A 27,126-nucleotide genomic window follows, 5' to 3' on the forward strand; every position below is an offset into this window, starting at 1 on the left:
AGGTCTCATTTAATAAATGCAATGCAATTTGTGTAACTTTGCTAGTTTTGGATGTAGAACAGGAGCAGCTACATATTTTACTACAATCCGAATGAGCAATGAGGAAATACATCGTTTTTTTTTTTAACCTGTTACCACACTGTTACCACACATGTGCTAGTTCCACCGCTAGTTTGTGCTGTACAGCTAGTAGTGTGCTAGTTAGCAGAACATGCTAACAGCTCCAGCTTCTTTCAGCAGATAACGCTGAAGAGATGCTGCCTTCCAAAGTCTTAGAATACTTGTTATTTTTCTTCTTGCCTGAGTAGTGAATCTAGCTAGTCATGCCAAGACTTGACAATTTCCTCACAATTAAAATGTACAAAAAACCTGTATGCCACACACAGGCTTTAAATTTTCATGTGACCCTTACAGCAGTCCCTGGACTATCTGATCATCAAATTCAGCAGAGAGAGATGCTCAAATCTGACACCTAATATAGCTCCTAAACCAGGCTGAGTGCACCGATTCCACAGCAGCTCACTGACTCTCTTTCTCTGTGTGCTGCTGTGTTTGCGAATGTGTGTTACTGGCTGCTGTGTATCTCTGATTGTTGTCAAGATAAATGACCCATCGGTGGATTTCCCCAATGCTATACTCACATAATTATCAAAGACACAAGCATTAGTGGAGCAAGTGTGTGTACGGATAGGTGTGTGCAAGTTTTTGTCTTTGCATATTGATTTGTGAGGCACTGAATTAATGAAAAATATCATCATTACGCCTTAATAGTTGAGTAGGTAGTTAAACTTCAATAAAGTCAGCAGAGTGTGACTGGGAAATTAGATGTTTTCCAAAGTGAGCTATTAGTTCTGATGATATTACATCATTATGGATTATATTACATCAGCTTTAAAGCTGCGGTCGGCAACTTTTTTTTAGTCATATTAGCTTGAACTGTCATGGGATTCTGGAAGTAGAATATTAAATAGGCTGTTTAGGAAAAATAACGAAATCTGTAGCTCCCTCTGAAGCCTGTAATCATGCTTGCAAAAATCGAGCGCTCCCGGCTGTTTTTAACCAATCACGTTAGGGGGGAGGAATCCTACCTGTCAATCACAGCTTGTGCACACGCTGCTGAGCGTGAGTCTGCCCCAGCTTGTGTGCGCTCACACTGGTGTGAACTCACGTGCACAACCTCGTCCACAGAGGGGGAGGGGTTTGGGGGGCGATTCGGAGCTTGTTAGAGGTTGGGGGAGGGACCTGAAAGTTGTATCAGTTCGAATTTTCTGACTTTAGACTCGCAATTTTGAAAACCTGCCAACTGCAGCTTTAATGACCTGATTCTTTTTAAAGTAATACAATGTAACTTCTCAAAAAGCCCATTATGGAGCTCCCCCTACAGGCTTGGAGGTAATGTACGGTTACACTGTCGTAAATACAACACCCTTTCGCTTTCACGTTTGTTGACGAACCGGCGAGGAGTCAGAAGGTGCAAGCTATGTCGACCGAGAAGGTAAGAGTAATCAAATGTACCTGGGAGCGTGAGAGGGGTCTATTTGTTTTTGCGGTAGGTGTGCCAGAAAGCAAGTCGAATTACTTCCGCTCAGCTCCCGGGCCGCTCCAGCAAAGTTACATAGCGCAGTTTTTCCAACTCAGACCCCCGAAGGGCATAGGAGACAGGCCAATCGTAATATTAACTCATTCTAGCCGCACAATTTTTTTCAAGCTGTTATTTTAAGGTAGAAATGTTACATAGTATTGCTTTAAATATATATATTTTTTTGGAGAGCTTGGTAACACAGATCTTTTTTTATGAATATCTCAAAACATATTTACTGGTCATACCAGCCCAGAGAAAGCTGAGTGTGCATTTCCAAGTTTATTTCGGGTTAAATCATCAGCTTAGGCGTCCATCTTAGGGTCCCACAGAGACAAATAAGACAAACAAACACACACGCTCACACTCACTCCTATCACCAATTTGCAGTCACCAATCAACCTAACATGCATGTTTTTGGACAGTGGGAGGAAGCTAGAGAACCAGCACATGCACAGGGAGAACAGGCAAACTGCACATAGAAAGGCCCCATTTGAGATTTGAACTAGGAACCTCACTGTTGTCTCAACCTTCGAAACAAATTACACACAGCAGCGACCCAAAAACCATTCTGAAATCAGATATGTGATTTCCAAGTCCAAGTGCTGCCTTTGCTTGCAGAGACACCTGAAGAATTGGTCATTGCCCCCTCAGACAGTGTAGTGTACACAGCATTTATGCTTTTGCCTAAAGCACATCTGACTTGGTGCAGTCCTTTCCCGAAAGTTAGATGTTGGAATGAAAATACAGGAAACTATATACAGGAAGTACAAAATGAGAGCTGCTGTTTTTAAAGTGATGCACCAGCTGCACCAATAGTAAGTGTCAGTACGGGACAAGTTGGGAGTGAGGACAGGTTGACCCCGCCACAAAAAAATAAGCCAAAACAACTCCAAAGCACAGCGATCACTGCTACGCATGATGGCAACGTTAAATAGACCTTATGGACTGTAATTTCAGTTTGCATTTTGCCTTTAACTAAACATTTCTAAAGGATCGAGTTACCACTGCGATCGTTTTTCAGAGATTAAGGAGACACAATCCACTGCACCGTGCAATTGGCTCAAAAGATGACCCTGCGGAGACAGGTGGGATATTAAATGACCTCAAAATAAAGTGTCGAGGAGCCATATTCAACCTGATATTTTGATACCAAAAAACTTTCTTAGTTGGGGAAAAAAAAATACATCTCAAAATAGCAAAACTCAGGTTTTAAAATTAACAATAAATGTGCAAATTAAAAGAGTGAGAAAGCAAGGGAGAGTCTAACTTTAGGAGGGCTTTGATCTGCAAGATGGCGCATCGTTCTTATAGTGTAAATGTCAGGTTTCTAATGGAGGGCACCAAGGGAGAAAGTCTAACCCTGTGGGTGTGTGTGTGTGCAGTGACATGCTGGTATGGATCTACTCCAGTGGATTGCTGGTACACACGGAGCTATTTCTGTCTGTCTGCTGGGAAACAAGGGCCCAAATGGATAGATGAAGATTGAGGGAGGGGAAAAAGAAGGCATGAAGGAGGAATGGAGCTAAGTAAAGAGGAGCTGAAGAAAAACAGCAGAAAAAAAATGAAAAGTTTAGATTAAAAGCTGATGGATCGGCTCAATATCAATCCTTCATCGAAGGGGCCATTTGTTGTTTCTTTCTCAATACTGCAAGTGTCTTGATACATGGCTTTAATTACAGTAAGAAACAGCAAGGAGAGCACAAAATCTTCAACTTTTTTCAACTGTACGAAATGTTCCCATGAAAAGTTCAGATTCGACAATTCAGCCTAAAAATTTCCGAAGCAGCCCTAAAAGAAAAATTAGCCAAAGTCACATATTGTAAAAATTAGGTTAGAAAGGAAGTATTTATGTGGTGATCAGGAAGGAAAAACAAAAACAGGGGAGAGTTATAAAACTGAAACTCATTAATGGTAAAACTAGGTTTAGGAGGTATTTTTGATGGAGGAGAGCCTTTTTACGCAAAAGGAGATGCAGCATGTTATGGTTGCAGCTAGCAAAAATGTTTGCTCACAAAATAATTTACAAAATATGTAAGATGTTGTCAGGTGTAAGGTGAAATAGCTTTTTATGTTTCAATCATAAATCACGGAAAATAATGTCAGTTAAAAACCTGAAAACATTAACATTTTTCCTTTAAAACTAATCTAATCATCTAAACTTTAACTGTCTTAATTTGTGTGTGGCAATAATTTAAAAAACTAAGTGAAGAGTTTGTAAGTCATCAGTAAATAATGAAGAATATGTTGCAAGGATAGAACTGGTGCTATGAAATTCATGCTGACTCTCTCAAGATAGGAAATACAAGGTGTTTTTAAGTTCAAGAATGTGACATTTAGAGCATTCAGCTGGCAGAAATACTACACACAGTACTGTGCAAAAGCGTTGGGCCACCCCTCGTTTCTGTGAACAGTCGATGGATCAACTGAAGGTCCAGATGCATCTCTCAAGTCCTGTATCAGGTCTCTACTGGATTTTCCCCCTGTTTTTAAGAACATCACTTTCAGATACTGTTCATCTACTGTAGATAGTCTTTTTAAGCCTGCCACTTCAATTCAATTTCATGCCTGTCAAAATGTGTTATCTTTGGTATTTTTGGTAGATGCAGCAAAAAAAACAAAACAAACAAATGATGATTTTTTGTGACAGGCTGATGGTAACAATGCTATTTAAAACTGGTTCTTTGCTAAGTTGTCTTATGTGTAGACACAGCACTGGCTCATCCCTCGAGTTAAGAGCCTTTGTTGCCCTTGAATGATTCATAGGTCATTGTCAAGTGGCTTAATACACAAAGCAAACATTAACCTTAACCCTTGCAAAATGGTACCAGGACTGGACTAAGAACGAGTTAAAAAGCAGAAAAACTTTGAAAGGCCTTCAGAAAGCCCGGCCTTTAATGAGCCATTTATATCAAACAAACACTTTTTTGTGGATTCTGCGGCCACCGTGGCGTGGGAGCAGGTGAAGGGGATTCAGTTGGCTGCAATTTGCAATTTGTTCCACAAAATCAGCGGGACAAGGGCCTCCTGCAGATTTTGGACTTGAGAGAGAAAACGGGCAGGTCAAGAGTTTGATCCGCTGCTCTGAAATCTTGACGACACACCCTGAAATCCCGATCTTACACGCAAATGTGCACATTCATTACACAGATAGGGAGCAGATTTACAATCACAGGAAGCCAATCCCACACCAACCCACCTTGGTCTGAACCCAATCCTACCGACCTAACTCTTGGCTTGCACAGTACTGCTCGGCCTCTTCCCTTCCACTATCTTCCTCACTTTCCCCATGCCCTCATTCAACGTTAACTGCGGAAGATCATCGACATATCTGTAAAAGCTGCCGAGTAAACACACACTGTTTTTCATCCCAAACTGAGCCCAACCAGGAGAAACAATGTTGGTGAATGAATGATAACTAATTTTGCGACACTGAGCCGATGCGCGTGACATGTGCGGGAGGTGGAAACAACCAATGAACTGAGATTTAAAGAGCACGTGGGGGGAAAAAAAGTCCATCTCAACGCAAAATTTGAACTTAAAAGGGTCTCATTTTAAAGATGCAGAGTAACATGTCAGGGAGGTTTGTGCAGCCCGAATGTGGAGAAGAGAAAACTGTGTGTAGAGTCCACTGGGGCGTGTAATGAACTCATATCATGCAGCGTCAGCAGGAGCCCCTTAATTTACTACTATAGATTAACCCTCAGAGAGAGAATTACACATCAGCTGAGACAGTTAAAGAAAAAAGAAAATGCAGGCAAAGGCTGGCAAAGGCTGGTGTTTCACCTTCACCGGGATCAAGGGGACTGCTGCTACCCTACTGTGTTTTGGTGTAATGCACAGTACTGCATGTTGGGAATGAATATTCAAGGGAAAACTGATTCAATTTTTTTTTTAAACTTTTCTCCTTTACATTCGACTGTTTTTTTAAAATGTTTTTGTAACATTCAGTAGTTGTTCCTTCTCGGGTTTTTGGTGGGTTGAGGAAATGCCCGTGAAGACGGAGCATCTCACACATTCTTCCCTGCAGCTCTTCCTGTTTGTCGAACACACCAGGCGCAGAGAACACACGGGGTCACAAAGAGCAGGAGGTGCCTGACCAGCAGAAATGACACCAAATCAACTTTGATCTGCGCCGCCTTCACTGACATCGAGAAAGACGAGTATCCGCTGCATATTCCTCGAGGAAAAATGTGTTTTTTTTGGACTTTTTTTTTTTTCCTGACATAGTTCTTTACTAGTTTGTCAGCCTCGCCTTGAATAGAAACAGTTTTTAAAGGGTCTGGAATGTGAAATTGAGAAACTGGCTTCCTTATTTAAATTTTTGGCGCGGTGAAAGTTAAGGAAGCCAGCTTTCAAGCTGATATATCCTTAATTTAAAGAGCACATTGAGCTCTTTGAAACCAGGCACCCAACTGTTCCCTTTCTTTCATTCTGCCTCTCACTGAATTGTCAGCCTATTAAATGTCTCTTTGTATATCCCCCATTCACTCAAACTAACCAATGGAAAGCTTTGGACTGGTGCACTGACTAAGAGAAAGTGTGTGTGTGTGTGTGTGTGTGTGTGTGTGTGTGTGTGTGTGTGTGTGTGTGTGTGTGTGCGTGTGCGTGTGCGTGTGCGTGTGTGTGTGTGTGTGCGTGTGCGTGTGTGTGTGTGTGTGTGTGTGTGTGCGTGCGTGTGTGATTGTCATAACAGTGATGTCCCAGTTTACTCTGATCACTAAGCGCACCGGTTGTGATTCTACATGCTTAGAAACGAGATGCATCGCATGTGTGTGAGTGTGCTTGTGAGAGTGTGTGTGAATGAGACATGGAGACAGAGGGTGTGTGTGTGTGTGTGTGAGCGTGTGGTAAAGTTACACAGAGAACAATAGTCTTATTGTACCTGTGCTGTCTGGCTTGTGTTGATAGTCCAGCTCTGCACTGAGCTGCTTTGCCTGACTAACTCTAACGTTTTCTGACAAGATATTCTCCTCATGAGAATAAATTAATACAATTCTTAAGCCCTTTATCATCTATTAATTTGATTCTTGTTTATTTGCATTTTCAAATTCAAAAAAAGGTTCAGATTATAGAAAATGAACAGGACTTCGATGTTCAACTGCACTGCATTCAACCCAGCCTGTACCACCTCCCCTCATGTTGGCACTTGGCCCTGCAACATTAGTAGTGCACAGAGAGGGGCCCATGGTGTGTGTGTGTGTGTGTGTGTGTGTGTGTGTGGGGGGTGGGATGGGGGGCTGAGAGTGAGAATGAGAAGAAAGAATTGGAAAATAAAGATGATACAGAAGAAGATAAAAGTCTCAAAATCGGGGGGGGGGGGTTCGGAGGGGAAATGTGTGAAAGGGAATTTGGATGAATTGGGGGGGAAAGAATTGGATGAATAAGAGATGAAAGGGCTGAAAAATTATGAAAAGGAAGGAGGGGAAACTGAGTTGAAGAAGTGTAAAGATGATTACTATAAATACAGTTCAAAATAATAGATATTACATGTATAATAGCCAGTGGGTAATCTGTTTTGTCAGATTATAGTGTGATCCCACACTAAAACACATGCCAACACACACAGCGCGAGGGTGAAGAGTCTGACTGGACCCTGCAGTGCTGAATTGGAACAAGCGGCCTTGATCCAGAAAGTTCCTGGCCGACTCCGCTTCTTGTTGCCATGGTGACGGCTCCGGGAACAGGAAGAAAGACAAAGTGTGAGAGCAGGAAAAGCGAAAGCCGATAAGAGGGGATGAGAGGGGAGGGATGGAAAAGAAGTGAGCGAAAAAAAACTGAGACCAGAACCAGGCGGGGCAACGGCAGGTTTGGCACCAGCTCCACACACCCGCACAGATGTGGACAGGATGCGCACACACACTCGCCATACGAACACAAGCGTGCGGAGCCAAACCACATGCTCTGCATGTGTTGAACAGCTGCATCCAACCAGCCCATTAGACAGAACATGCAAACAGCGGTGGTCATTGGCTGAGAGACGCTGCTACTTCTTCTCCATTGGCTGATGTGTGTTCAGAACAACAGTCTAATTGGCCCGGCGTAACACACAATTATACTGCAGCAGAGGAATCAAAGGAGATAACCACGGATGTTGTGATGATACTATATAAACACACATGCTACACAGAGAAGCCCATGTCTGCTCATGCTCATTCAACTCATTTGCTGAAATTCACTTTTAATGATGAATGATGAAATGATGAAATGTTGCAAAAGAACCACAGAATTCTCTGTAAATATCTTTGTATCCATTTTTCCTGTCTTCTTTGTTTGGTGAAATAAAATTTCTCATGTTTAGCACTATTAACGCATAAATGGATGGAAAACGAAACGAGCCAGGTGGCACAAACTCCTTATAACCTGACCAATAAAAACGAAGAATTAGACGGCCATTTTAGTCGCTCTGCGAGGCTACATCTGCTTTTGTTCGAAATGCTCATTTGAGGCATGCTAACATGCATTCGAAGAATCAAGCCTTTTATCATCGTCTTAGTTTTTTGTGTTTTCTGCCAACATTTGCGAATTGGCACTGAAATCAAAGCTGTGTCAAGAATCACGAATCAAAGTACTGAACAGTTAGAGACTTAACCTCATCCAAGTGATAAGATCTCAAAATAATAATCAAAAATGTAAATATCACTCTGAATTGATCCTGTCCCCTTACTGGCTGCATAAGATGTTGTAGCAGTTCCTCCGATAGTTCTTAAGACCTTTCTGTTTGGACCAAAGTGGGGGACCAACCAACCACCAGATGCCATCCCTTGAACCATGTTGATACTGTGCTTACATACGTACACTTACACAGATGTTTGCAAAGGCACTAAGATGGACTCGCAGTGCGTAAAAACACACGTGTACACAATCTGAACACAGAACTATTCACAATCCAAAAGGCAGTCATGAGAAACATACTAAGCTGATATCACGCAAACACAGAGCCATAATCCACAAGCACATGCTTGCACATTTGTGCAGTAAGGAAGGGCAGATGTTGAACCCTGGTGGTAGCTCATCTGGACAGAAAGTGCACGAGATAAGAATCATGTCTGGAGCCCCTTTATGTCTTTCCAAGGGGCTGAAATGCGATGGTAAATGCTTTTTTTTCTTTTTTTAAGGAAACGGGGCAGCTGTTGCATTGGTGAGAGTCTCCCTTCATTCTCATTGTGAGGTGGGGCCGATGAGATCCTGGCCCAGTTTGACATGACTAATCACTCTTACCGGTTCCCTGACAGCAGAACTCTGCCAGCCAGACTGATTCATGGGGCAGGCAGGGGGGAAAATACGGGGTGCTGAGGGGTGGGGGCAACGGCAAGATAGAAACAGGAAAAAGATGTAGTGAAAATAAAGATGGAGGGAGACTGTGAAAATGACAGACCCTCCAGGAATTTATTATCTGTGCTTCTACACTGAGGCACAGAGCAACCAGCTGCAATGCAGTCCTTGCAACATTTGGATCATTCCGACAAAAATTGAAGCTTTATCAAACTTTACTGTGTCAGCTGAGGGTATAGTTTCATGTTTATTTATGCACCAATACAGTATGATACAGAAATGTACACCTGTGCTCAGTACCTCTCAACCCTTTCCCATTTTTAGTTGGGAACACTTCCCTGACGTCTCTCCCCACAACAATGACATCGAATTTTATGACAGAAATCTGTGCGCATGAAAAAGTGTTTTTGGTTGTTCTGTATCCACCAATATAAGTATAGACCGAAGCTGTCACTATATAATAATCTCAATTGTACTTTCTAATTTCTAATCATTATGACCCATAAAATCCAATTAAATATGTTTAAACAAAGCAACAGTTTGAAAACAACCGTTTTTAGAGCCACAGTGGACCCATTGTTGTAGCTCCTGTAATGTAGCACACATTAGCTTTAGCATTCTGTTAGCTCCATAACTGCTGGTTACAGCCCACAATGCATAACGTCTATGTCAACCAATTTAGTGTACACCTTCTGCACACCACTTTTAGTGTACCATATGATGAATTTGTAGTGCACTAAATAGTAGATATAAAGTTTGAAGGGTTGAAATAATTTACTTCATGGTGGACTGTAAAGTGAGGGAGTGGCCAACTGTGTGTTCATTTCAATGCTAACATGGCGATGTTCAGAGGTAGCACTAAAGATCAAGTTCACCACTTGGCTTAGCATTTAAGCATTGCTGGGATGTCATAGGTTTCAATTATTTTTATATACATTCTACTATTATCAATGTTAGAGAATATTAAGGTTCTTTAGCTATGTAGATTGCTGTAATGGGAAAACCATCTTAAAAGGAACACACTACTGTGTCCTGGGCCCACTGCTGTTGTTGCCAAGATAACTTTCATTTTTGTGGCTAAAAAGTTGGTCAAGATCTGCTGGATAATGGAAGATATGGAGAGGGGATTGAAGGGAGAATATGGACCTTTTTTGAGAAAAATTTGATCACAACGCCAAGTACAAGACCTGCCAGTTGATTTTAACTTGTACTAAATCTGAACATTTTTGAAAATTTTTGACCCATTTATAAACGTAAACCAATTCTAATACTCCCAAATATAGTAATTACATTTTAGAGGCTAACCCTGCTGTGTTTTCATAAAAAAATACGTAGCAAATATTGTATGCAAGGTACCTGCATACAATAAACAGTCAGAGAAATCGGGAAAATAATATGGCATCACAACAAACCTGCACATGATGTCAATTTCACATATTCTATTCAGCTTTAACTTTATACTGGTAAACACACATATTATTTAGTTTTTTTGCATGTCTGAATGACCACAACAGTTTTCATTCATATAATTGAAAAATGTTTTCTGATTATGTATGATGAATGTACAAGGAGCCTTGCTTAATAGTAATAAAAGAAAAGTATTCTTATTCATGTCAGTAGCAAAACCGTTATGCTAAGTCCATGTGACAAAAAAGACAAATTCCAGAGTTAGACAGACAGATATATCAATAGGTAGAGCAAGAATGGGGTTGCAGGGACTGTGGAAAATTAAATGGCTGCAGTGGAAGAAATCAATCCCAGAACTTGATGAGATTGAATAAGTGTAGAGTGATTTATCACTGTGTATATGTGTGTGAGAGTGAGTGTTTAGTTGAGCGCGTTTGGTTTGCATTGCTGGTATCTGGTATCAGCCACAACATTAAAATCACTTCCCAAATACTGTATGGAGCCCCTTGAGAAATCAAAACAGCTCCGAGCAATGCCATCAGGGAATACTGTTGCAATGAGAACAGCACACGGTCTGCCACAATGTTGAGGCAGGTGGCATGAGTCTAATATAAATGCCTGTACCCAAAGTTTTATAGTCATCGGGCCAGACAACCAAACGAAAGTATAATATCCACGATGGTCCACGGCACAAAAGATTGCACTTTCACAAACAAAGAATTCAAAATTGTAACTTATTTCTCATTGTCTATGTGGAGACGCATCCACAGTTTACGTGATGACACACACCTGGTACATTTACCCACATATGTTCATCGCCACATGTTGCTTCATGACATCTGTTATCTGCGATGCCTTGCTACATATCAATGTACACACATTACAGACTATTGGTTTTATCTCTTAAGCCCTATTCGGACGGGACTAGTTTAATGGGGGGACCTGGGGTAAAGTAATAATAACCGGGAAATCTAGTCCCGTCCGAACGCGCCATGTCAGTAAAGATAGCGGAGTATGTCGGTAAACTTTGCCGAGAATTCTACCTCCTGTGAAACGGTCCGGAGTATCTACCATAGGTAATACTAATCCTGTGCGAATGCGACCTACGGTAATAAGTACGGAATATGTCGTCACATCCTTTTAAAGAGAGAAACAATTAGGTGTGTCTGTTTGCAAACATGGAGATTCTGGATGAAGCGCTGCTTGCAAGCACGCATGTAGGCCTCGTCCAATTTCGGACTTTGGCTTGCTTCGACCTGGTCGGCGCCATGTCTGTTTACAGATGGGGTTTGCGGAAGTGAAATGAAGACGTGCATAGCATCCAGGATGTGACGGTTGTGCGTAACCAACAACTCCTTCCATGTTAGATGAATATTACAGGAATTTCTTGTCCCGTCCGAATTGGTCATTTCTTCTCCCTGGCGTCGTCTGGTTAACCAACATTACCATACGTCCCCCTATTGAACTAGTCCTGTCCGAATAGGGCTTTACTCTACATATATGGAGAATGGCATTACTCTACTGACTCACATTAGATCTCCTGCACAAAATTTCCTACTTTTCTAATTTATTCTCACTCATGAATAGTTAAGGTTCAAAGTTAAAAGTACATGGTTAGGGATTAGAATTAATGTGCATTGTTTGGTTTGTATGTTAAAAAATACATGATTAGGGTTAGAGAAGTAGTACAGAACCAAGAGGCTCCAATCACTGTCACGAGATAACAAAGCCCAAACAGATTGTCTGAAGGGCTGCTGCTGGTTGAAATGTTGGGGAGTTGGTTAAACTCTTATCTTTCCCCACAGACACCACTGTCTGTACTCGGGAGCAGACATTCACCAAAGTCAGAGCAGCAAACAGAATCCCACATGCATGCCTTGATTAAATGTTATAGATCCTCCACAATTGTCAATGATAATGAACAATTAAATTGTGTGGTAACATGTGAACCACTCATTTTGACGCTCACCATAATCATCTTGTGAGCCTGAGAAACTAAAGCCTAGTTACAATAGGTTATGTGTTTTGATCTTGAGAAAAAAAAAAAAAGGAAAATTTCTCCAGGCAACTAGATAAATTAGCCTGTTTTCACGCGTAAACAATCTCAAAATAAAAAAAATCATTGAGATAATGGCATTAAAATTAAAGAAAAAAAAAACTACTTACAAGCTCACTTTTGGCTTCCGTAAAGTAGACACTGTTACAGACAGCACATTTATATACTCCCAAAATTGCGGTTCATGTCATGTGACATAGAAATAAATAAATAAAAACAGCCTAACATTATGCTGCCATCTCACAATTTTTAACCATGGACTGCGATCTTCTATGTTTAGGACTAACATATCAGTTACATATTTTCTGGAGGTATTCGTCTGCCAACTGTAGAGTCCTTCATCTGTGGACAGCAGTTTTTTGCGTTTCTCTCTAACACTTTTCTTTAACTTAGAAGGAAGGGGCCTTCCCAGTCACTCGAGATACTCAAGCTTTCCCAGCTGCTGGGAGGACTGGGCTCAGATGATCTCAGAGTATTCCAGAAAAGTTCACTGATCATCTCTAACCATTTCCGCATTTCTTAGAGGAATTCAGGCTTCCTGGAAAATAGTTCTGACCCACATATCTTACTCCAAATCAGGCTTCCTCGCAGCCAATGAGACTATACAAGCAACGTCTGAAATATTTATGAGTTAAGGGAAAGACAAGTAGTAACCACCAGCTTCGCATCCTGCTTTAAACCGCTGATATTTACTACATTTCCAAACAATGGATTCTCACACATCCGCTCACTTTTAATAGACAGATAGATTTACCCTGAACAGTATTTAGTGTATAATGTTAACATGCACATAATATCATAATATATTGTATAATTCCAATTATGACACAAAAGTCAGTAGTCAGTGACTTCTCATTATTCCCATTATCTAAGAGAGAGTGTGGCTGTAAAGAAGTGCATTGTTACATGATCAAATTTGATACAATCTGAATATGCACATCAGGTAGGCATTTCTGACTGAGTGTGTTCTGTCCAGATCCGAGTTGGAAGCTGATACCTGCACTAAATTGGAAATTAAGCTTTCACTGGTGAAACATTACATTTGTACGGAGACCTAGTCATTTATTCAAATGTACAAACTCCCTCTGTGATATTTACATATATGCAATGAACGGAAATGCACATTACTATTTTTTTTTTGAAAGTTCAGATAAAATTTGTGCTCATTTTTTTTTAGAAACCGTTGATCTTTTCCAACCCTCTGGAGCAAGCGTTGCCCACACTGGCTTCCCACCTATGAAAACTGACAGTCGAGTTCGATGAGGCACTTGGCGTAATGCTGAGGAGACACTTTAAATTCAAGGCCCGCACCACAAAAAATTAAAGTACGGCTGTGAAGCACTCTTAGGTGTTTGGCTTTGTCTTTCAAAATGGGCGGACAGAGATCAATGCGAGATAGAGCGGTTTCACAGTGCTCACTTTTATGAGGTGGAAAGCATCCAACCAGAGCAGGCAGAAAACACAGTGAGTTCCAGAAAATGACAAAAACGGACGGAGAGGAGGAATCGAATCCAGGTCTAACTTTCAGCACACGCTTTTTCCACATTTAGTTCAAACGGTAAACACATGTAGGGCATTAGAGGTCAGGTGATATTAAGTGGAATCTTGGAATCTTTAATCTACAAATCTGCAGCTATGTGGGCAACAAGCCAACACCAGCCATCTGTTCAACCACTGCATCATATATTGAGTACAGTAGGTATGGTTACACGTGCACAGATGGGCTGGGTCAGACTCAACATCTGTCCTGCTGGCCAGCCCCCTTCTGGTCTCCAATCTCTGCATCCTGCATGAGGATGTACTTGTGTGTGTCTGTCCTAATATGAGACAAAAAAGGGGGCATATATTTTGGTTCAGCAGATCTTACAGTATACAGTAACATGAATGGACAGCTAACTGTTATAGCCAGTGGCCACAAAGCCCATATATAGAATAGTTATTTACAAAGGCTCTATCCATTACAACAGTAATGAGAAAATGAATTGAAAGCAGTTAAAAGGTTTGGAGGACAGCATCTTTAAGATGTTTCTAATACCCATTAACAGATATTAACATATGAATTTGCAGATCTCTGAGAAAAGAGTTGAGTACCATAAACTCTCTGGTTCACATTTTGAAGTCAGAGTAGTTATAATCAATCATGTTTAAGTGGGCTGTGATGGCACGCAGGTAAAGTGGGTTGAGAGCAAAACAGGCAGAAAGCAAAGGCTGAAGTATAATCTCAATTCGATACTGCCTGACAAAAATGTAGATCATTGTTTGGTTTTTAAATTCATTTGCTTTTAAATGAACAGTGTATAGAACAGGAAGTCTTGCCAGAACATCTGCTGGCTCCACTGGAGAGCCCGTAATATTTACTTGTTGCCCCAGCTGGGGTTAATTTCAGATGATAGACGATGGGTTCCCAGACTTAATTTGTGTCTGTGTGTTTGTTGTTTGCACATGTAAGACCTTTAAAAGATAAAAATGTCATTGATTTAACAACTACTGAGGGCAGATTTGCGGTTGTGAATAAAACAAATGTGCTTTTCATACTCGTAAATCTGGTATACGACAGCTGTATCTGACACAGGCTGTTTGTTCTGTCATGTGAGGAGCAAAACGTTGGCCAAAAAACACAACAAAACTTCTCAAAACAAAATTGAAGCAAATTAAAAAAAACAAGGTTTCATTAAAAACAACATTCAGAACAAATATTCAACAAACAAAACAGAAAACACAACAAACCAAGAAGGCAACATTTCACAAGGTGTTGTTTTAATTTGTTTTCTGTTATATTTTGTCTTTAAATGTTATGTTTTTGTTTTGTTCTTTGTTATATTTTTCTGAAAAGTTGTTAGTCTTCTGAAGTGTTCTGTTTTCACTTTTATTGATGTTTTCAGAAACATTGCTCTGCTCATAAAAAGTATGTTGTGCTTTCTGAAAGTTTGTTTGGTTTCGATGATTTGTTTTGTCCAGCTGTGTTCTGGTCCTCGACCCCAGTCTGTAATGCAGTGGATAACTTTGACTCTGTTCAGAAACAAAGCTCCACAGCACATTACACGTGACCATGTTACTCCTCAAAACATTTTCACATGTATCGGAGTCCTGCGGGTGTGTCAGCGACGCTTCATTTTCCCAGCCGTGAGCATGCACCCAAACTATGTCACAGCCCTGTTTTTAGTGGCTGCTCACGTAGCAGCAGAGCAGCACCATTCATTCAGAAAAGTCCCAAGGCGAAGCTAAATGTATTCACTGTGAGCAGGGTGGAACATTTGTAAAAGGCTACAGTAACAACCTTGTCCAGACCATGTTGCTTTAGTTTCAGGAGTTGGTTCTGAGGGGAAAAAAAGCATAGTTTCCTGTCTTTATTAGTTGTTCAAACATTAATGTGAAGCAGTAAGAACACACTCATTGTTATGAATTCAGGGTGTGAGTGGAAATATTCCGTCAGGTGATGTTAGGCAGCCGCACTCTGCAGAAGCTCTTGAGAAGACGCACACCTTCACATGCATGCGCTGCTATTTTATTACTTATACAACAAGTCGCAACTGACATGGCTCAGCTTTCTTTTCTCATTCACACATCCCTACGAGAATCAACTCTCATGTTTGCACGGGGTGTTACTAGCACATTATCCTGCGTGTGTGTGTTTGTGGTGACTTTTGTCCTCTGTCTACATGCTGGACTTTCACTTTAACAATTACAACAAACACTGTCAATGTAAATTCCAGCAGAGTCTGTACCTCTCTGTTCCAGTCGCATGATGGTGAGGGAGATGGTTTTTAAGTGTGAGTGGATAAGCCAGATCAGTGGGTGGTTAATGCCACTTTTCTAATCGGTGCTGATGGAGCGAGGGAGGTCTCACCACGCTGACCTTCTTATTTTGTGGGTGGTCTATATATCAGGACTAACCCACTTAGTTCCTTTCCTCTTTCTTGCCAATTGGCCCCTGTAGCTACAGTAGAATCAAATAGAAAAATCATTAACTGTCACGCATGACATATAGCGTTTGTCTGTTTTTTTAAAAGTCACCCTTCCACAAAGATTTTTAGCCTTGTTAACATGTACATTAGAAGATTTTTCATGTGACATATCATAAGCAAATCAGCCATCGACACTATTTCTGCTTCGAATCTGCAGGGTCCCACCTTCAGTTTCAGAAGGGTGCGATGAAACAACCTGTATGTTTTATGAAAAAAAAAACAAAAATTGAGACAAATCCTTACTACTTGCAGGATGGGACTTTCCAGCTACTTTGCATATGCTGTGAGAAACCAATGAAATGAAAGGGTAGCCCAAACTATGGGGAGAAATTAGCCAGATGCTAAGAGTAGACGCTAGTGGCCGCAATTGCAACAGGAGAGTTAGTATTTCTTAAGTGTAATGTATTAACATGCTATCACATTATTAAAAATGCACCTCCTCTTGGCCGGTTGAGTGAGCTAGCACCTGTTAGCAGCTAGTGTTACGGATGCTAGCAGCTGCTCTAGTAGCTTTGGCCGCTAGCAGTTTAGCTGCTAAGCCAGACTCATGGTTAGCCACCAGCAGCTAGGCTGGCCAGCGAGCAGTGCATTCATGGTAATGTGAAAGGAATAGAAAATTAATAAATTATTGTTTGGTTTGTTTGTATGTTCAGAATTACTACTTTTGAAGTACTTTCTGTGTTTAACATGTACAGCCTAACAACCCCATAACTAGAACTGGCAGTATCATCTGCTGGCGGGTGGAGACCTGGGCGAGGCTAGATTAACATGTTCAGACATCCTTAAGCCATCCTGGAGCCATTTTAAGGTCATGAAAGGTTTGGGGGGTTTTTTTAGCCAAAACTTCAAAATGTACAATTTTAAGGAACACAGATGAGATTTATGGGGATTAATAACTTCCGGAGTGAAGCTTTCATTTTTGTCCATACTCTGTGCTTTTCTTTTCCTTACTCTCACCTTCTTGTTAGCTCCATCATTTTGATCTGCTTCCTTCTCTTTCTGTTTAATTTCTGTCCTCTCTTGTTCCTTTCTTTTTCCCCACTCTCTATCCTTTGATTTCTCCTACCAACTCTTTATTTTCATTTTCTTCCTACTGTGTCCGGTCTCCTTTCTTCATTTATTTTCCTTCTCTTCCGCCTCCTCACCTCCCCGTTGCTCACTGCTTCTCCCTGAACTTGCCACTGACCCATTAAAGTGTGTGGATGTTCTTTTTGGCACAGCATTTCGTGTAGATAAGTAAATGTGTGTGTGTGTGTGCGCGCGCGGGTATGTAGCAGTCTGCAATCAGAATAAAAGTGAGTTGGAAAAGACGGCGTTCAGCTATCCCTTCGTTTCATCACCTTGTTCCCTCTTTTATCATTTGCAGTCTTTCATCACCTCTCCTACATCTGTTCTACCCGCTCATCAAAAAACATCTAGCCCCAGTCCTCTGACGACAGGACATCTCTTCCCCTTTCTTTTTTCTCTTCTGTAACACCATTCCCTGTTTTCCTCAAAGCAAAAATATCCATCTACCACTCCCTTTCTCTTCCTCTCCCCCCATTTGTTCTGTAAATCAATCATGGCAGCAGGCAGGAGCAGCAGGAGAAGTGAGTGATGGTGTTTTAGAACAAAATGTAGGGACCCTAAGTAAGCCTATCTTGCACTTTCACTATAGATATTATCCCAGAATAAAACTCAGGATCAATAACAATGTCTGAGTCATCAAGAGGCACTTGATTGACAGACTTCAGCAAGGTGGAGGTGAGTCCACAGGCACGTATTCTGAACCGACTAAAAGGATTATTCTGGAGCACGAGAACCAAAAAAGAGAAAACATGACATGATGAAATGACAATGTTTTCAGGATGATATAACAGCTGCACACACTTCCATCAATTGGTGGCAGTGGCTCAGGTAGCTGACAGCCAATCGGGAGGTCAATGATTAAATCTGAACGTGGGCCCCTCATCATCTCACCCTCATTTTGTTTCCGAGAAAAAGTCACCTATGTTAAGGTCACATCTTACTTGTAGAAAACCAGAGGTCATGTTTAAAACCGATTGACCATTTATCAAATTGGATTATTGAGCATGTAAGTTAATGCAGTTTTATATCTTGCTGAAAAAAAGAGGCATGAGCCAAAGCCTGTTGTAAATGTAACCAAGTGCATCTAATCAAGTACTAACTTGAAGTCATCTGTATGACTATTTCCTTACTCAATACACTCAGGATGTCGATTGGGGTCATTGTCACCATAATTTTGCGAATATTTTGAACAAGACTTCTATGAGGTTTGATGCTTTGCTTCATGAATTTTTCTGCCGCAGAAATGAGGTACATTTAAGTATCAAGAAGCCCAATTTCTGGACAAATATTAATGTCTGTAGTCCACTAATTCTTAAGTAGGTCAGAAGGATCACTATCGAGACCAAGAGCCCTCAATTTAATATAATTCAGTTGTTAGAAATAATTTATGTGTCTAGTTATTTTCCCCTCTGTAATATATTCTGCGACAAAATAATTTCCCTTATGAGATTTAGAAAGTATCACTCAATTAAATTTAAAAAGCAAAAAAAAGTCAAAACAACACAACACAACCATTTATACCAGTAAACAACTGCTGCTAGTCACATGACCATACTGTTGTAGCTGCAAGCAAATATTAATAGAGCAAGATACTTTACAACTTATCCCGAACTTACGGTCAAGACTCAACAACTAGAATAGAATGTCTTTATTGTCATTGTACAGGTACAACGAAATTAAACTAAATTTTCAAATGTGGTTTCTGTACATATTTTATTGATAATATCCCAAATCCTGTGTTGCAGGCACACGTCACGGTTGAGATGTCTGAGAGGTGTTATTTGTTCACTAAGCACTCTCACAGGTTAAGAAAATCACAACAACAAAATGGAAATATAGTGAATGAATGGACAGTTCGAAGCCCATGTTTTCTTTGTTCTTTGCTGCTCTGCTCGTTGTACTTCACCGTTTTGTTCCTTTGGACCATTGTTCCATTTTTTTTTTGTCATTTTTAGTTAGTTATTTAGGTAATTATGTAGAAGAATCTGGATATTCAGCCATTTTCACATGATGGTAGACATGTAATCTCACCTATGAGTGAAGGACCTCGAGTTTTGGGATCGTGTTTTGAAGTTTCATACTGGCATTTCCAGGTCTTACAGCTGTTGCTCCATAAAGCATTAACACCACCTTCCAAACATGAATGAAGCTAAAACATGAAAAGTCCGTGTCACATTCCAGCAGATGCATTTCAGAACAGCAGTGAAGCACAAAAGGTATCCCTCATATCAGGCGCCTTCACACAGCGCTGCGCTAACCGAGACAGCTAACCAGAATGAAGAGTCTGGCTGATAGTGTGTGTGACAGTGTGCCTGCTTCTTTGTGAATGTGCAGTGGTGTGGATGCAATCATCTGCTCTACTCCCACTGCCAGCCTCACACGCCAACATAAAGAAAAGATGGAGAGGGTAGTGAGGAAAAGAGGGATGGAGGGAGACGGAGGGGGGCGTGGTGGTAACAAGGTTCTGTGAGCATAAGCATCTGTCCTTGCAACAAAGAAGAAAAGGGCATGTGTGTCTTCTGACACTAAACAGGTACTGTGACAAAATCATTTAAATCAAGCAGCACAGTTAAACCTCATACCTCAACACACACACACACACACACACACACACACACACACACACAGAGAGCCCTCATTGAGACACAACAAACAACCACACACTTAAGCACACACACACAGACGCTTAAATTGACAAACACAGACCAAAGGTCACACTCAAGGTCTGCTTCGTGTACACACACACACACACACACACACGGGGACCTCCTGTGCTGCCATGTGCGGAGGGCCAGTTGAGTGACAGCAAACTGACGACGGCTCTCCAGATGGTGCCAGATGTGCGTGTGCACGTTAATGTAAGTGTGTGTTCGACATGCAGGTAAATATGTGCAGACTGTGTGTCTGGCACGAGTGGGAGTAAATGAGTTACAGCAGGGCAGAGCTTCTGCCAGACCCATTACACACACACACACACACACACACACACACTAAACCCAAACTTACCTTCTCCTTCACTCACATATACATCTCTACACACACATAATCCAACCGCACATTTAACCATTATGACCACATACCATATGCACATTTTCTTCAGGCTCTACACGCACACACACACACACACGCACACACACACACACATATAGATATATGTGTTTGATACTAGATGACAAACAGGCCTGTGTGAACATCAGCCTCACGTTAGACTTTCCTGCTGTTTGTCTGAGACTTTCAGCTCCACTCTGTCATTACCGCCTCCCTGCTTCTGCCATGTTTTCTGGGTTTTCTTCAGATCTTCCTTGTCTTGTTTCATTTCTTTCATGTCGTCTGTGCGTGTGCGCACACGTGTGTTTTCAAAATCGGGGCCCGATATCAGGGGGTTTACTCGGCTTTGCACAAATGAAATGTTTGCGAGGCATATGAAAGGGTTTGCCTCGCACAACGCAGTTTCTGTACAAGCAGAGGCTGCCACTTGCACAAATAAGAAAGTTCAGCGCAATATCAAAAAGGCCGGGCTCTGCTGCCGACTGACAGGAATATGAAGGAGAGCGGCTCAGCAGGGATAAACCTTGATCCTGGGTTTAAACACCTTCAGATGTGCTCGATGGTGCTTCAAACTACTCAGGGGCGTAACTTATTGAAGGTCCAACCCCAAGTGTGGACGCATTAGACGATCCCGTCGGCCGATGATGTGGCCATCACGAAGAGTGATTCGATGTGTTTACTGAGAGGCGACAACAGCCTTCACATGAAACGCTACAAGGATGAGTGACTGAGTAACACGTGTGCAGCAAGTGCTCCACAAAGAGCTGGCAAAGCAATGTCATTACCCAAGTACAGTAGTTCATTTTACTTTTGTAAGGTTTAGTTTTTAAGGTAATACCTTTCAGTTACCTTATTCAGTCGTTGAAATAAGTCCACCCGCTTTCAACTACAAGGTTTTACGTATTTACTAAAAAAATTATAATAATCTGCTTATCACCAGTCCTTGAAATTAGGTGAACACAACATCAGATTACCGGCATCACATGATGTGTTGCATTGTGTAATTATCTATTTTACAAAAAAAAAAGAAGCAGTGAGGGGAAAAAAGTCCACCCCATGATCCAGGAGCTTGTAGAAGCTCCTTTAGCCGCAGTAACTTGAATAAAACATTTTCTATATGATGTTGTCAGTCTCTCACATCTTTATGAATTTGGACTCATTATTTTCTAAAATGTTGCATCAGTTCATTGAGGTTTTCAAAGATTGCTTCATACACAGCTCTTTTAAGGTCCCATCACAGCATTTCAGCCAGGCTGAGGTCTGGACTTTGACTGGACCATTGCAACACCTTGATTCTTTCCTTTTTCAGACATTCTGTCGTAGGTTTGCTGCTGTGTTTGGGATCATTGACCTGTTGATGAACCAGTTTCAGCCAAGCTTTACCTGTCGGACAGATGGCCTCACATTTGACTCTAGAACACTTTGGTACAAAGAGGAGTTCATGCTGGACTCACTGACTGCAAGGTGCCCAGCTCCTGTGGCTGCAGAAAAAGCCCAAAGCATCAGCCCTCCACCACCGTGCTTGACAGTTGGTATGAGGTGTTTATGCTGATATGCTGTGTTTGTTTTCTCCAAACGGGCTGCTGTGCATTATGACCAAACATCTCCAGTTTGGTCTGGTCTGTCCAAAGGACATTGTTCCAGAAGTCTTGTGGTTTGTTCAGATGCAACTTTACAAACCTAAGCTGTGCTCTTTGGAGATAAGAGGCTTTCTCCTGCAAGCCATACTTGTTCAGTCTTTTTCTGACTGTACTTTCATGAACTTTAACATTTAACATGCTAACTGAGGTCTGTAGAGTCTGAGATGTAGCTCCTGGGTCTTTGCAGTTTCTCTGAGCATTGAACAGTCTGACCCTCGGATGAACTTGCTGGGACGTCTGCTTTTGGGAAGATTGGCAACTGTCTTGAAATGTTTTCCACATAACATAATCTCTCTCTGTAGAATGATGGATTCCACACAGTTTGGAATTGTCCTTATAACCCTTCTCAGATTGATGGGCTTCTCTGAGATCATTGCTGATGTATTTCCTCCTTGGCATTGTGTTAACACACACCTGAATGGTCCAGACCAGCAAACTGCCAAAACTTCTGCTTTTATGGAGGTGCTCACACCTGCTGATGATCAATTAATCAAAAGCATATGGTCAGCAGCACCTGGCTGCTACTTACCCTCATAATTCCTATGAGGGTGGACCAGTGAGTTTTTCACACACTGTTTCAGCACATTTGTTTAGTTTTTACTAAATAAACTATGGCCAGGTTTAATAAGTCCTGTGCTGTTGTTCATTTAAAGTTGTATTTTCATTACATGAAAATACAGATAACTTGTTAATGTCTTAAAATGTAAAATATTAGAATTGAAAAAAAAAGTGTTTCTTTTATAGATCCTTCTTCTTGCACCCATATTATGTCTTTTTTCTTTAGGTTACCCTTGCATCAAATTACATTTTGTTGTCAGGTTTTCGTGTTTACAGCAAGTACAACAAGCAAAATATCGAAATTAAAAGGATTCGGTCACTGGAAAACAGCAGTTCAACTCTGTGGTTCCCAGCCTGGGTTTCAGGCCCCTCCACATCAAACAATAAATCTGAAGAGCTGTGAGAGAATCTGTGGCGTGAGAATGAATAAAAAACAAAGTTCTGCTGCACACAGTTAACTTAGTTTTACATTGAACAGCACAAGTTTGATTTCTTTGGGTCTCTACATATTCAGTTTAGTCAGATGTTTATTGAGAAACTTTTATCCAAACAAACTTGACAGGGAGCTCCAGCAGCAGGGTAACAATTCATAAAAGCTTCGAAATGACCAGTTTATACAGGATTTTTTTCATGTTTTCAATGTACATTATTACTCTGAAAAGTAACAATAGCCATGATGTGCATTTAGTGTGGCCCAAGATTTCCTCCTGAAATTGAGTGGAAGTCAGAAGCAACACAAGATGGAAATAATCAAGAAAAATGTGTTGCCTCATGAGCTGAATCAGCTGATGACAGATGACACTTCTGCAGGCTCACATCCGCGTCGGGCTTCCCTGTTTTTTTTCCCCTCGCAGTGTGTCACAGTATGTAAACGTCTGTAATACAGACCCAAAGCTTTGTTTTGACTCCACTGTTTCTCACCAGACACTTTAATGATTCCTCGAGGGATGAGCTTATTGAGGAGTACCACGGAATACTGTAAACATTTAGAACGTATGGATTCGGATCAACATATAGAGCCTGCGCTGCCGCTTTCATCTGCAGAATGAGCGTTAAATTGCCTCGGTTGGTTTCTGTGGAATCCAAGGAGGATTGGCTCTGATTTAATACACAAAATTGTGTGTGCTGTAATCCATTGTCTGCTGCCTATGAAAATGTGCTTGGCGGCTTATTGTTCCACTGCATTTCATTGCTCTAAAAACAGTCGTAAGAGAGGGGCTTCCATCTCTTAATGGTAGCCTAAAGGTTGCTTTGGGATGTGCTCTTGTACATAATGTACTCCACTGAGCTCCACGGACACTATTTGGGGCAATACCTGTAGGACTGGACTAACTCTTTCAGAAAAAGTCTGCATTTATGCAGTGGATGGCCTGAAGACTTTAATCTGAGTGGTCTTTCTGCTCCACTGCAGCCTGTAGACTTTGTGACAGTCATATGCTCCACTGTCCTGCAGAGTGAGCTTTGCCATCTGTGGCCTTTAACTCATTCACCCTATTCAAGAGAAGAGTCAGGAAATCTCTCATTTAGAATGATAATAAACAACTAGAACAATGACAGCATTTTCAAATAATCCTCAGATGCACGAACAAGGCCCATTCTGCCAGGTTATTTGTAATCAGCACCGCCTCTTCTCATTTTAATGAGGCCCACCTGCTGCCTGGAGCCGTTCCAGTGTGAGCACCAGCTCGGATGCTGCTGGGAAGCCGCCTGACTGGAACAATTTGCACAAGTGGATAGTTGGGACGGGGAGTGCCGACGCATATTGAGCTGACTTAGGCTACTTGTTGCGTCCGTGCTTAAATATTCCAAATTGTAACTGTAGATCCCTGCCGGTGCTTTAGCATCCCCTGCCCTCTGCTGATGTCCAGTTACACGGTGCATCAGTAGAACGATCAGCAGCCTCTACAGAATGATCTATCTGCAGCTCTCTCTGTATTGCCCACTCATTGGAGTGGGCTGTGCAAGCAAAAACGCTGTTGGATGTTGCAGAGCAACACTCCCTGCAGAAGATTAGCTTAACAGTGAGAAGAGCAGAGTCACTCAGACTGTAATGAAGGATAGAAGATTTTGAATGCCTCTTGGCCCTGTGTTATGTAGCTCTCAGTGCTGTTCCCCGCCGGTATAATCTCTCACTTGAGAGGCAGGTTCAAATCCAAAAACACAAACATCTTTGCCTCCCAGTCCCTCCCTCTTCTTCTCTGCTGCAGTGCACTCACACAGGGGTCTTAAGATGAGCTATCAGTCTCCATTCACACCCCTAATCTTCTCTGATACACCCTCTGATTCATACAACCGCTCCCCTCTGATCCCCCCTCCCCTGACACCTTCATACATGGATATACATGCACATCATCATCACTTGAGCCAAACAGGAGCAAACAGCAATAGTAGGAATAGCATTGGAACTTTATAGCCCATAGCTGGACGGAACCATTGAGAGTCTGTAATATCTTTTAGGTTGCGCTTTCATCACAATGAAAGAGGACAATGTCTTACTTGCTTTCCCCGGTCGGGGCCTTTGCAGCAGCTTCTGCACGGTGAGCAGGTCCTCGGTCTTCACCGCCTGCAGCAGTTCCTGGTCCTTCCCCATCTTCCGCTCTGAGCCGCTCTACTCCCGAAGCATCCTTTCAGCACAGCGGCGCTTCAGGACAGCCTCACCCGGCGGAGGGTGCGTCTACCGCGGCCACGAACAGCCTCCCGCCACCCTCCTTGCTCCCTGGCTAGATGAGACCCCCTAGAGCTCTGGCATATGATGAGGCGAGAGAGGTTGGAACTCCGAGGGGGAGAGGGAGGGATAGACACGGTGGGATGGAGGGATGCTCTCGGGTCCCCCCCCACCACCACCACCCCGCCTCTAGGTGCAGCGCTGCTGGATGGAGACAGGACCGGGGACTGCTGGGCCGTTCGACTTCCAGTAACAGTGCGCTGACGTTGTGTGCGTGTTATTTTTTCACGACGGAGGTAAAATGGTCAGGCTTCCACGGGTCGATGGCGCACCACATCTGCCTAAGTGGCCGGAGGTCGGTGGGTCTCCCCGGCAGCTGCGTTCCAAAACAGCGACACAACGAGCGGGCGGCAGCGCCGATCCGCGCCGAGGAACAGAGACGTCAAAACGGGCTGATGTAGCGAGACGCCTCACGGGCTCCAGACGCTGCGCGTAAACGATTGTGCGCTTAAAAGCCGTGCGCGCGCGGTGTTCGTCCCTCCCGAGGTCTCGTCGCTCTCGTGCTTCGCGTCGTAAACACAATCCAGCGGTGCCGCTGCAGCAGCCATCGCTCCGCGTGAGCTTGGCTCTCTGTATTTGGTAATGATTTTCTCCGCGCGGGGGGCAGGGATAGTGAAGCGGGGCACGTACACGCGCCCGCGCGCTCTACAGCTGGCCCAGCTCGTACAGCTAAACGGCTCGTGTGCTGCAACTTGGGGGCGGACCAGAAGCGTGGTGCTCTCCCGCCTCCCTTTTCATCTCCCTGGCTCTGCTTCTGTGGCTCTTTGTCTTTGCTCTACAGAGAAGCTGGAGAGATTTATTGAGGAAGACGTGTAGAAAGTAAATGTGTTGAGCTCCCCATGTTGGCCCGGCGTAGGTTTATCGGCCACACACCTGCATCATATTTCCCCAGGACATGGTATAGTAGACATACTATAGATAAACCCATTAGCCCACGTATGAGCTACATGAAACCTGTGGTTTTCGATTCGTGTGGAAGTGCATGCATGGGCCTATGCCGCATTTTAAACACAATCACATCAAAATGCCTCCTGAGCTGGAGGGTTCTGTTTATCTGAGGGAACACATTTTTTTTTAGCAGATAGGTTACACTCCTGCTGTACCCTAAAGCCATACAGCTCGGGCCTTAAAATCACCAAAAAGTAAACATAGCAGGCCTACATGACCATGTCCTCAGTTACAATGCAGCCCATCATTAATGGCATAAACTACTTTTTGAGAATCTTGAGCCTCCCCTCGTTTGCTTCCAGTGATCCAGACTTTCTTGTGATATTTTAAAGTGGTCTTGTCTCGCGCAACAAGCTTAGATCTTAGAAGTTTTACTCTCGACATTGTCTGCTTTTTTTTTCTTTTTTTTTTTTTACTAATCTTATGCCCCATCCTTGTATCTGACCATTTTCAGAGGAATGTTTTTTTCTCTGTTAAGCCACTCAGGCACCTGACTCAACCGAACCTGTGTTGTGTTTACACAAAACAGACAACTTGGCCAAGAACCAATTTCTAATTGTTTAATTTTTTCCAATTTCTGTTGTTGTATCTACAAAAATAACTAAAGATAACACAGTTTGACAGGCATAAGAGTTATTAACGAAAAACTTGGTTCATCTCAGCATGATGCGCAGGGTTAACCCCAACCCCAACAAATTTCGAGGTAACTGGGAAAGTGGAGGACAAAATAAGAAGGGTCAGGCCTTAGAAACTATCCACACGAAAAGAACAGTATCTGATGCTCTTAAGAGAGAGAGAGAGAGGGGGGGGGGGGTTCTAGCAAAGACCTGACCTGAGAGGCCTAAGAGATGCATCTG

The 27,126-nt window shown here is 42.3% G+C and overlaps 1 protein-coding gene across 9 annotated transcripts in view; it reads right to left on the reverse strand.

The window, feature by feature from the left end:
* The window catches only part of caskin1 (CASK interacting protein 1), a 140,113-nt gene extending 114,125 nt beyond the window's left edge, over positions 1–25,988 (reverse strand). For all 9 annotated transcript variants that reach the window (XM_075455047.1, XM_075455046.1, XM_075455044.1 and 6 more), the window contains exon 1: positions 25,093–25,988. In XM_075455047.1, coding sequence (XP_075311162.1) covers positions 25,093–25,186 — 94 coding nt within the window. In that variant the 5' untranslated portion in view covers positions 25,187–25,988. The remainder of the gene's footprint in view (positions 1–25,092) is intronic.
* Between the last annotated feature and the right edge of the window lie 1,138 nt (positions 25,989–27,126).

This window comes from Odontesthes bonariensis, chromosome 21 (genome assembly GCF_027942865.1).
Source record: "Odontesthes bonariensis isolate fOdoBon6 chromosome 21, fOdoBon6.hap1, whole genome shotgun sequence".
In the NCBI taxonomy this organism is placed as follows: domain Eukaryota; kingdom Metazoa; phylum Chordata; class Actinopteri; order Atheriniformes; family Atherinopsidae; genus Odontesthes; species Odontesthes bonariensis.